Raw genomic sequence first — 12,894 nt, 5'->3', positions numbered from 1 at the left:
GACTAAGCCTTAAACTCTTGAAGTTCATTAAATGCATGTCTTCTTGCATTTAATTATACAATATAGAATTATTCAAAATGTAATGTTAAAAATTTAAATCTTTTCTAAAATTAAATTAAAAATTATTTCAACCATGTCTGTTCAAATATTTAAATTTTTTAAAGCTACTAGATTCATCATGAAGAAATTTTGAGCAACTTAGATTGTGGAATGGGCATGTTGAATGGCCTTAAATCTTACTTAGTGTTAATTATATCTATATGAAAGTAATGTTACGATCATTATAACTCTTTCTTTCTATAAAAGTGGATGAATTATACATAGGATGGAGATTCTATCTTGCCGTAGGATGTCATCCTCCAGAATGGAGCTCCTATCTTATAGTATTATCATATCTTCCAGCATTCTAGAGGTTTATAAGTTCCTAATCCATAAATTTGAAGATGACTTTACCCAGTGTTGGTTTTAGTCTAAAAATGGAGTCAAGGTACAGTCATAGATTCCAAGTCAAATTCGTTTACTTGCTTATTCTTAAACCTCTGCTGCGACAACACAATCAATATATAAGTTTTACACTGTCCAAGTTTCACCCGATAAATATAATTTAATTTATCTGTACTGTCTTGGAATCTAGTGGTTTTTCAGTTTCTACTTCACAGATTTGAGGATGAGTTTACCCAGTCGAAGTCCACGAGTAGTCTAAAATTTTAAGCTGGCAAGAATCAACGTATATTTAAAAATTCTAAGTTTAGACATGGTCTAGTCAAAAAGTTTTGGGCTTACAAGAGGCTAAAGTTCTAAGGTTTAGATGTGGTCAAAAGTTCTAATCTAATAAAACAATAGGTAAATAAGATTTGTGGATTAAATTAGATAGCCTACCAGCCATAATAGATTTACTGGAATTAAAAATATTATGTAACATTTGACGAATTTTTTGGCAATTGTCCAAATGAACTTACACGAAGAATCAAATGGTGTTATCGTCCGTGTACCAGTATTTTTTAAGAAGAGCTCGAAACATATAAAATTTTAAACACTTGACGAGCAATGCATATTCATGCAACTCTACTATTTTCTTACTTACATGAAGAAGAACTTTGCTTGGGTGCGTATTCTTTATTAAATTTTACAACACTATGGGCATTCATTCTTTGAGACAAAATAGAAACTTCATTCAACTGAGATAAAACTTGAGAATCATATATAAGCTTGTCTTTGGAGTATAACTTTTCCTAATCTAGTCTTCTCTTCAAAAAGAGATCCTTTTATTTTTATCATTAGCACAGAATTCAAGCACATTGAAGTCCTAAGTATGTCAGAGAAACCAAAACTAGCATGCACCTTGAACCTCTTATACATGGATGTTGACTAACAAAATACAGACTCATTCAAACTCAAACATGGGAAAATGAAATATCTCCAATTTCTTATCCCTTAGAATGCTGAAGACGTTAGTTTCGGTTGACGTTAATTTGGGAACTTTGACCTGAAGACAAGTGCGAGTAGAAGACCAGGCTCTCCGAGTTCTCCGCAAGAACATGAAGTGACCATGGAACAGGAGGCATGTTAACTTCGATGGCACACTCTAGAATTTGAACAACTTGCCCCATTGATGGCCGGTGAAACTCGTTATCCTGAATGCACCAACAAGCAACCTTGCAGACTCGATCAAGCTCTTCCAAGTCAGCATCACCATTCAGCTTGTGATCCAGCAAGCTAAGAACATCTCCTTCTGTAACTTTATTAACAGCTAACACCGGGAAAAAGGCCTTCTTTCCTTCTTCTGATTGCTCTGCATTTCTCCTGCCGGATATGATCTCTAAAAGCATCATCCCGTAGCTATAAACATCAGCTTTGGAAGTGATAGGCAACCCGAAGATCCATTCTGGTGCAAGATAGCCTCTGGTTCCCCTCATTGTCGTCAGAACTCTACTAAAGTCGCGGCCAACAAGCTTTGCAAGACCGAAATCTGCCAGTTTTGGGACAAATGAGGCATCCAGGAGTATATTCTCTGGTTTGATGTCACAATGTATGATGCATTCCCTGCATTTCTCATGGAGATAAGCTAATCCTCTAGCGGCTCCAAGGGCAATCTGGTACCTTGTTTTCCAATCCAAAACCATGGAATTGCTTCGAAATAGCTTAGTGTCTAGAGAACCATTTGGCATATAATCATAAACCAGCAACCTTTTAGTCCCTTCAGAGCAGAATCCACGAAGGCGAACCAAGTTAACATGCTGAATTTTTCCGATAGTGCCCACCTCGGTTCGGAATTGCTTCTCCCCTTGATGAAGACCTTCAAGCTTCTTTGCAGCAATGACAGTCGAGTCAGGTAGCAGCCCTTTGAAGACGGAACCGAAACCTCCGCCCCCTAATTTCTCTGAAAAGTTTTTGGTCATTCGCCGCAAGTCACCATACTTGAACAACACCAAATTATTCTCCATGGCTTTTGTAGTAGCAATCGTTCGTCTCCGTTGATGTCCTGAAATCAGAATGAAAGCAGTTGCAAATAAAGCCAACACGCCGACCGCCACGCCCACCTCAACTCCAACAAACCGTCGCTTCCTTGATTTGGAATTTGGCAGCTCCGAAGCAGCTAGACGGAGGTAAAGGGTCTCCCCGGCCGATCCGTCCGGCTGCTGCTGTAAGTTAAGCAAGTCTCCATACCATACAGTGCATCCATTACTATAAGAATAAGCAGTACAGGAGCAATTCTTCAAGCATGCTATTCCACAATCTTCGCTACTAGCAACTGCTACAGAATGGTTATTAACAGGCAATCGCATACCAGGCATCATACAGAACTTATCTTTATCCCCATGACCCGAGCTCTTAGTACTGCACTGCAATGGAGTGTTTCTCACACAACCCTGACTCTGATCGCCCAAATTCCAATTGCTAGGAGAAGCTTCACTGAAGCCCTTCACACAGCTGCAGAACGGGAAGCTTCCCGGGCTGCAGCTGCCAAAAGGACCGCAGAGATTGTAGACATCACACTGCTGTTTGGGCAGAGAATAGAAGAGCACCCACTTCTGGGCTCCCTCCATCCAGGCCAGGTTCTTGAGTTGTCCTGAGATATCCATAACGTGTCTTGTGATCCTCTTATCAGGGAAGTAGATGAAGTAATTCTCTGTTGCATTGGAGAAGTACCCAAATTTGTAGAGATAATTTGATGACATCTCGGGAATAGCAGTGAAGATATGTCCATTCCAATATCCACTGCTCCAATACTGCCTGGTTCCGTTCCATACTATGAAGTACTGGCTAGAACCACGGGGGTCTATCCCATGAGAGAAGATCCCAGGAGCAGGGTCATCAGAACTCTTCCAGGAGGTGAGTTGCTGCCTCTCTCCAGTCACCTTGTTCATTCCAAACTTGCACCCAGGTAACAATGTGTCCGTTGGGTGGTCACAGCTCTGCCAGAAGACTTTGGATGGGTCAGAGTCATCTCTAAGAACAAGGTTTCCAGAGTCCAGGATCACAGCAGTCGTAGAGTTTGAAGCTATGGAGGTAAGGTTTGTAGACCAGACTTGCTTCTTGAACTGGTTGAGGAGGACCAGATTGCCATCATCAGAGATTCTGAGCTCTGATGAGGTTGGGTCAGAGATGGGTGTTTCCCTGTTTGCTACCCAAACTTGAGTGAGCTGTGAGACCTTCTTGAACCAGATGCCTATGTAGTAGTTGTGGTTGGATTTGTTACCAGGTTGGAAGAAGCCTAGCACGAAGTTGCCACCTTGAGACATTATGGACTGGTTTCCAGAGAGAGGATGGTTCGTAGAGATGGAATTCGCTGCAAAAGTGCGAGGGATGTTGAGAGAGCTAAAGAAGATAAATAGGAAAGGAAAGAGCAGAGGATGGCTCATGGCTCCTATACTGGGGGAGAAGAGGACAGAGGTGGAACGTCTTGAAGAAGAAGAGGAAGGCCGTGGCTGCTCTACTTTGGACTAATAGGTGAGACATGGAAGAGCTGAGCAGAAGACAACTTAAATAGATGCCAAGGTCATGCCTGACTTGTCTTCCACGGCTACGTGACTAATCACACCGTCTATTCTATGAACGAGGATTAAACAGCTCGAAAGACTTCGACTGGTCAAGTTCTTACAAAAGAAAAAAAAGGATAATAAATTTAGATTTAAATTTATTCGATTTATTAAAGTGTATAACGGTCAACATCCTATAAATTGTGAACAGTGATATTGAAGTGCGGCTTTGGGGTTCCGTTGACTGGTTTCCTTTTCCCGGAAGAAGGCACTAGGTTTCTATTTTTAATAAAACTGTAAACGTGTGAGACTAAGGCCTGAATGGGCTGGAGTCGGCTAGGCCAGTCGGCAGGCCTGGCCGACTCCAGCCCTTGAGCCAAAGGAAATGTGGAACAGAGGATCGCGATCCTCTGCTCCATCTTCATCAGGGCGTAACGGCTGGCAACGCCGCGGCCACGTGCCGACCTAGCCGACTCCTGCCCTTGGCCCAAAGGAAAAGTGGAACACAGGATCGCGATCCTCTGCTCCATCTTCATCAGGGCGTAACGGCCGGCAACGCCGCAGCCACCCCGTGGCCGTTCTGCGGCTGCCCCGAGGCCGGTTGAACGGTAGTCGATCCTGCTGCTGCGCGAATGGCGGCGGTGAACGGGCCGACCGCCCCTCAGAAACCCTCTATAAAGACCTCCCTCGTCTCTCTGAGAGCACCGCTGAGACCCTCCCTCTTCCTCCAAGTCCTCCCTCCTTCAGACATTTTGGGCCCTATTAGGCCGTGCCCATTGTGGACCTATCCTGTTCACCCTGTTCGATCGTGTCCATTGTGGGCCCTATTGGGCCATGTTTGTTCATTATGGGCCTATTCAACCGTTGTGGGCCTGCTCATCTATTATGGGCCTGTTCACCCATTATAGGTCATTCATCTATCGTGAGCACGTTCACCCATTGTGGGCCCGTTCATCCGTTGTGGGCCCGTTGATCCACTATGGGCTCGTTCAACCATTGTGGGCCTGTTCACCCATTGTGGGCCTGCTCATCCGTTGTGGGCCTGTTCATCCGTTCTGAGCCATATTTGGGTCTTGTTCGTCTATTATGAGCCATGTTCATTTTGAGCCGTAGTCATTTATTTTGGGCCCTGCTCATCTATTTTTGGCCGTATTGCTTTTAGGCCTTGTTGGGCCCTATTCGTGCATTATAGGCCGAGTCCGTTCATTATGAACCAGATACATTAATTGATTCAGGTTGACCTAGGCCAAATATTTCTTTTTCAATTTTGGTCAAATCGGACTAAATAGGTCAAGCCTCTGATTGGACCTAACTAAGTGGATCAAACCCAAAAACTCAAATAGCCTTAGATTGTGTATCTCTTTCTCTCTCTGAGCAAGCCCACGTTCTGACTAGATCGAGACCTTTCCTTTGATGGTCAATCCAAAACAATCGGACCAAGCCTAAAACCAGGATCAGACCAAATCTAAACCCGAGTTGAGATTCTCTCTCCTCATTTTCTCCCTCTAGACAAGCTCGAGAAGCCTAGTGTAAGCCTTGTCCTTCTTGTAGCTCGGATCTAAGTTGACCCAATTTGAAAACCCCAAACTGCCCCGGTACTCGGGCGGTTGACCAGCCATTACTTTAGCCCCAGATTTGGCCACTTTCGATCTTCACCTCTGACTCGTTGAATCCTTCTTGCTCGGACAGAACTGATCTGGAGGCATGAGACCATAGTATTTACTTTTGACTTCTAAAATTATGTTAAAATTAATAATATTTTAATGATATTAAACATGTGTATCTGACATGTTTGCATGAAGTGGGATTTAAAGCAAAACAAAGCAACTTAGTGCTTCAAAGTGTATTTTCTAAATTATTTAGTAAAATAATTATTAGTTGATTAAATTATGAGATATGTTTTGTACTTAGTAAAATGGGACAGACATGTTGAATACCATTCGAAAATTATGTTTTATACTATGAAGTCGATAAAATGTGACTGGGCAAATTATGAAAAATTTATTTTGTATACATGTATGTATTCTCAGCATGGCTATAATCTATTCTGGCTCCGCTAATGAAAATTATTCGTTGGCCCTGTCGACTTGCATCTGTGAGAAATTAGTTTCGACACCGTGCCACCGGTGATTAGAATAGTGGATTTGGACGCCTTTGCCACATGTGATTAATAATAGTAAATTTAGACACCGTTGCCACCGGTAATTAATAATAGTAGATTTGGCACTTTGTGCAACCCATGCCACTAGGTTACGTGGCCTTAGCCGATTTATGTTGAGACTTCAGTATTAGAGTTTTATGAAACAACTTAATAAATTTCAAAAAAAAAATATACTTATTTGTGATTTAATTTTTAATTATTATTTTATATTTTGATTAATCATATAATATGCTTTGACCCCACTCTAGGGTGTATAGCTCATTATCTTGTTTTCTTTATTTTTCAAATCCGGAGATATGATCACACGAGATTAGAGAGTGCATAGATTCTGAAGATTTTATTCGATTATTGGTATTTTAGTTAGACTAGTTAGAATAATTGATTTATACTGTCACATATTATTTTGAAACTTTGGAAGATTACTTTGAGACAAATTATTGATTAAAGAAAAAGAAAATTTAGAAATTTGTCATTGTTTTGATATGATCTACAACCTTGTATGCCTATACAGTCCGCCATGCTGGCGTGCGGCGTCTGTTGCGCTCTGGGCTCGGGGCATGACAAACTGTAAAGGCTCGCATGTGGTTGGGCCGGCCTCCAAGTAAGGCGGCCCAACACATGAGAAAGGGGGGAGGGAGACTCCCGATTGGCTCCCTCCCCTGTTTTTTTTCAAACCCTTCTCCCCTCCTTCCGAATCCATCGGAGGGGAGGTTAGAGGGTGATAAACCCTACCATATTGGGTGAGGATCGCCTCCCTTCTCTTCCTAGGGTATCAGCCGAGAGGTTTCCACATACGCACAAAAAAAAAGGAGAAGGGAGATTGGAGTTCTACCTTGTCGCGGGAGGGATCGGGCTGTTTGCCGTCGATCCGGTCGGGAGGACCTCGCCGGAGGCAAGATGAGCATCTTCTCCTCCTCCTCCATCGTCTTTGGCCCTTATCACTTTGGGGAATGAGGTCGGGAAGCCGCCGGGTTGATGGAGAAGCCGATGCCTTGTTCGGCCTTCTCCTCTCTCGTTCCGGTCGGCTGTCACCGGTCGTGGCACACCGCCGGCACACCGGCACCGCCATGGGCCGGCGACCATGGGGCATCGCCGGCCGTGGGCCGCCTGCTGCCGAGCACCTCCCCCTTACCGTCGGGAAGAATAAAGAAGAGAGAGAGAAAGAGTTTATTTGGGGCTTCTCTTCCCTTTCCCTTCTTATTATATTTCCCTTTCTCTCTCTAATTGGGTTCTCTCTCTACACATGGATCTGGGGAGAGCATTGCTTTGTGAATTCTAGGAAGTCCTGGGATGTTAGATCTTAGAGGACCCTTTAGAGGAATCAAACAGGGGTCCTAGATTATCATATATCTTTGATAAATTTTAATGATGACTTGATTCTGTAGGAGAACAATCTTTTGGACGAGAGGACGCTGAGCAGAGTCCTGTGCATTCCGGTTTATAGATTGCTGTGAGGGCAGGTGACTGGTTGTTTGAGCTTTCAACAAAGGGTAAGGATTCTTGTACGCCAATCCTGCATGATATAATATTTTTATACTTAGATATGTATGATATGCTATGATCCAGACAAATCAAAAATAGTTTTATATTAAATTATATTTTGATCGTGTTGGCTTGTGGTTGATATTATGATTGTATTCGCTTGTGGTTGGTATCATGATGGATGCATGCATGCGCATAACCTACACCTACATAATTTGACTATGGATGTGGTGCTATAAACTAACCATGTGATATTGGTTGCCCCGTCACGGGCTGGAAACGTGACCGTGGTTAGTTTAAAGCCGGAAATAAATAAAAAAAAATTTGATGTGTGGATGTAAACTGGATTGTATGAAAAGAGACTTTGGGTTTATCTTGTTATTATGGCATGCCCCATCACAGGCTAAAATTGTGGTACTTTGGTAGCCTCCCTCACAGGCTAAAAATGTGGAACTATAATATGCAGGCCCCGCCACAGGCTAAAAATGTGATACTTTGGCAGGCCCCCTCACAGGTTAGAAATGTGGAACTATAATGTGCAGGCCCCGCCACAGGCTGAAAATGTGATACTTTGGCAGGCCCCATCACAGGCTAGAAATGTGGAACTATAATGTGCAGGCCCTGCCACAGGATGAAAATGTGATAATTTGGTTGCTCCACCACAGGCTGAGAAATGTGACCGAGATTTGACCCAAAGTCGGAAAGATAATTGATCTGGATTAAGTTAATATAGAATGAAAAGAAAAAGCATTGTGTGGAGTGATTGATTATAACCCTATTTGATTTTGATGAGCTCAAAGCATTTGAGTATATCTTATGTTATACTAATGAATTCAAACTAGTGTTTCAGGCAAATATCTGTGAATTTATGTTTAAGAGCATCGAGCCTTGGTTCAAAGTCAATTAGCTAAGTATTGAACTCACTTAAGCCAAAGTTTGAAGCTCGAGTCGACTCCGGAAGATTTCGAGTCGACTCTAAGTGTTTCAGAGGTTCTGGCACATGCTCGAGTCGACTCCGGTACACTACGAGTCGACTCCGACTGAGAACAGACAGAAGGACAGAAAGATGAATCTCAGACCCTGTCACCGAGTCGACTCCAACGGTTTCGAGTCGACTCCGATGCTTACCAAGTCGACTCCCGACAGTTTCGAGTCGACTCCAAGGAGTAACAGACAGAAAGACAGAGAAGTATTTTCTGGACCCTGTTACCGAGTCGACTCCAGAAGAATTCGAGTCGACTCCAACGTTTGGCGAGTCGATTCCTAAACAAGCAAGAGTCGACTCTCAGAGGAAAGCAGATTGAAAGGCAGAAAATCAAACAAAGTGACTCTGTGAATGAGTCGACTCCGAGAATATGAGAGTCGACCCAAGTCAGTCGAGTCGACTCCAAGACGATCCGAGTCGACTCCGAGGCAGTTCAACTCCAAAGATAAAGGATCAGTTTTCGGGCTCTGAGAGCCGAGTCGACTCCAAGATAATCCGAGTCGACTCCAAGGCAGTTCAACTCCAAAGACAGAGGATCAGTTTTCAAGCTCTGAGAGCCGAGTCGACTCCAAGATGATCCGAGTCGACTCGAGAAAGAAATGCAGAAAAATAGATCTCCGGAACTCTGAGAACGAGTCGTCTCCAGAGGGCCGAGTCATCTCCGGATACTGGCGAGTCGATTCCAGGTTTGGCCTAGTCGACTCTAGAATGGGACAGCACTTTAATTCAAATTCTGAACAGTGGGCGAGTCGTCTCCAGTGAAGCATGAGTCGACTCCAGCAACAGCCGAGTCGACTCCAGATCGAGCGAGTCGACTCCGACCCCAATGGATACATTGTCAGAAGTTGCAGATTGTGCAGAACGGCCACAAATTAGTGTCTAACGGCTAGTTTTCAAAGAGAACTGCTTAAATAGCCAAAGTGAACAGTAGTAGACATTAAGAGAGCTATTCCATTCAAACAAAAAGGGATTTTCACCTACAAAAGGCTCTCAAGAGTAAATACAAGAAAAAGAAGGAAGAAGCGCATTGAACTCCATCCAACAAACTCTTTCCTTCGCATTCAAGGCTCTCCTTCTGACATCAAATCTTTAGCGCATTCAAAGAGGAGACTCAGAGTTCGAGAAACCCCTTCTTCCTCTTTCAAAATTTGTTTGAGGGCTTCTAACTCTTCTCTTTTCATATTGTTTAATATTTGCTTATTAAGAAGCTTTCCTTGTAACTTTTCCCAAACTATGTTCTTACTTGATTCAATCAGGAGATTGAATCAAGGGTTGTAAGGTTTGTTGGTGAGCCAAGGTTAAAACCAACGGTGTAAGGGTTCGATTGTGATCCCGGAAAAACAATCGGGTGGTTCTAGTCGGTGAGCCTGTGAAAACCAACCGAGTTCGTTGGGATCTCGTGAAAACAACAAGTTGGGTTGTGAACTTGTAAAACAACCGGCTGTAATCCTAGGGATTATAGTGAACTCCCAAGTGAAGCTTGGTGAGTGGACGTAGGAGCAAGGGTTAGCTCCGAACCACTATAAAATCTCCTGTATTTGTAATTGGTTCACTGTCTCTTCCATCCTCTCCACTCACTACAACTAGTAATCTAATTAATCTGCCTGCAATAATCTTAATTAGTTACTCATTAAGTTTTAATTTGCAATTATTACTTAAAATCCAATTCACCCCCTCCCCCCTCTTGGGTTGTCTTCTTGGGCAACAAGTGGTATCAGAGCCGGAGCTCTTATATTAAAAGAGTAAAAGATCAAAATGACAACCCCTTTTGGATCTTCTCTTAGTGAGGGCCAATCCACCAATAGGCCTCCACCAAAGCAATGAATATGCTTTATTGTGCCTTAGACCATAATGAATTCAATAAAATCTCTACTTGCAATTCTGCAAAAGAGATATGGGACAAACTTGAAGTGACCCACGAGAGCACGAATCAAGTAAAGGAATCTAAGATAAACATACTAGTACATAAGTATGAACTATTTAAGATGGAATCTAAAGAAACTATCACTTGCATGTTTACTAGATTTACTGATATTGTCAATGGCCTAAAAAGCCTTGGCAAAAGTTATACTAACAGTGACCTTGTCAGAAAAATTCTTCGATCTTTGCCAAGGTTATGGGAAGCCAAGGTAACAGCGATCCAAGAAGCCAAGGACTTGAACAAGCTGCCACTTGAGGAGCTTCTTGGATCCCTGATGACGTATGAGCTCACAATGAAACAATACAGCGAAGAAGAATCCTCTCATAAGAAAAAGGTAATAGCCCTCAAATCTACTTCTTCTAACAAGAATCTATCTTGCAGTAGCAGCAGCGAAGAAGAAGATAATGAGGGAGATGATGAAGAGGCTCTTCTCGTGCGAAAGTTCAGAAGATTCATCAACCGGAAGAAGTCCTTTCATCAGAAGAGAGGTTCCTCAAGTTCCTACAACAAGGATAAATGTAAGAAAAGGAAAAATGAGGGAATCGGATGCTATGAATGCAAGAAGCCGGGATATTTCAGAGTTGACTGTCCCTTGCTGAAGAAGGGCAGCAAATACAAGAAAAAGAAAGTCCTCGTCTCCACTTTGACAGACTCTGATTCATCATCATCATCATCGGATGAGGAACAAGAGGAAAAAGCTAATTTTTGCTTCATGAAAAATGATAATGAGGTAACATCTGAAACTCAGTTTAGAGTTTACGTTTGATGAATTGTATGATGCCTTCAATGAACTAATGGATGAGTATAAATCCTTAACTCTTAAAAACAAAGATTTGAGGGTGACTAATAAATCGTATAGTCATAAAAATGATAGTATAATTAAGGAAAAGGACTCCATTATTAAAGAAAACTTGGAACTTAAAACAAGTAATCATCTATTAACTCAAAAGATCTGTACCTTAATTAAAGACAAAGAAAGATTAACTGAAGAGATTTCAGAATATAAAAACAGTAATCAAACTATGAAAGATAATCTTACAAAAGACTTAAGCTTACTAAAAACAGAAAAACTGAACTTAACAAAAGAACTTGACAAATACAAACCTATTGTAGAAAAGTTTACGTATAGTTCAGAAAAATTGGAGATGATTCTTAATAGTCAAAGAGCTGTGTTTAATAGAGCTGGTTTAGGGTATAAGCCTAAGAATAAGCAAAAGTTTCTTAAAAACTTTTTTGTAAAAGCTAGGGAAAGTAAAACTAAAAATATAACCTATTTTTGCTGTGGAAAAGTAGGACATAAAGTTAATGTGTGTGACCATAGAAAGACAAAAGATAAGAGAAATATTAAAAAGATTTGGATTCCAAAAGGAACCAACATTACTAACCATGAAGGATCCAAGAAAACATGGGTACATAAAATTGTATGATTTTCTTGTGTAGGAGTGTCTTGCAGCCAAGGTCGACAAAAACTGTTGGTACTTGGATAGTGGCTGCTCAAGACACATGACGGGTGACAAGGAGCAATTCTTCACCCTAGAGCCTAAAAAGGGAGGTGCAGTGATCTTTGGAGACAATAGCCAAGGTCACATCGTTGGTATAGGTAAAGTACAAATCACCTCTTCAACCTTTATTGATAATGTACGATTTATAGATGGTCTTAAGCATAACTTACTTAGCATTAGTCAATTATGTAAAAGAGGTTTTGATGTTCTGTTTAAGCCAACTCTATGCATCATAACCAACTCAATTGACAATAGCTTAGTATTCAAAGGAATAAGACGTGGCAATGTGTACGTAGTAGATCTTGAAGATCTTGTCAAAAATAACCTTTGCTTAGTAGCTAGTGATACTAAGGTTAATGATGCAAGTTGGTTATGGCACCGTAAGTTAGGTCATGCAAGTATGGATACAATATCAAAACTAGTTAAAAGAGATTCTGTAATAGGTTTGCCAAAACTAAAATTTGAGAAAAATAAAATTTGTGAGGCATGTCAATATGACAAACAATCTAGGAGCTCTTTTAAATCCATAAATTGTGTCACTACTACTAGACCCCTTGAACTACTACACATGGATCTATTTGGACCAACTAGAACCACAAGTCTTGGTGGAAACAAGTATGGCCTTATCATTGTAGATAATTTTTCTAGATACACATGGGTCATGTTCTTAGTTCATAAAGATGAAGCATTTTCAGTATTTAAGAAATTTCATAAGAAAGTTACTAATTCAAGAAATGCTTCAGTTATAGCTATTAGGAGTGATCATGGAACAGAATTTGAAAATCATCTATTTGATGAATTCTGTAGTAAAAAGGGAATAACTCATAATTTCTCTGCACCTAGGACACCACAACAAAATGGAG

The 12,894-nt window shown here is 41.4% G+C and overlaps 1 protein-coding gene across 1 annotated transcript; it reads right to left on the bottom strand.

Annotated features, from left to right (window-relative positions):
* Positions 1–1,195: 1,195 nt before the first annotated feature.
* On the bottom strand, positions 1,196–3,863 carry LOC103718701 (G-type lectin S-receptor-like serine/threonine-protein kinase At2g19130). The gene has a single exon (XM_008807630.3). The coding sequence runs from the start codon at positions 3,861–3,863 to the stop codon at positions 1,452–1,454; it is 2,412 nt and encodes an 803-aa protein (XP_008805852.1). The 3' UTR covers positions 1,196–1,451.
* Positions 3,864–12,894: the final 9,031 nt, after the last annotated feature.

The sequence above is a fragment of the Phoenix dactylifera genome, unplaced genomic scaffold (genome assembly GCF_009389715.1).
Source record: "Phoenix dactylifera cultivar Barhee BC4 unplaced genomic scaffold, palm_55x_up_171113_PBpolish2nd_filt_p 000100F, whole genome shotgun sequence".
Classification (NCBI taxonomy): domain Eukaryota; kingdom Viridiplantae; phylum Streptophyta; class Magnoliopsida; order Arecales; family Arecaceae; genus Phoenix; species Phoenix dactylifera.
The sequence above is the reverse complement of the archived record's forward strand: the minus strand, read 5'-3'. Positions and strand labels throughout refer to the sequence as shown.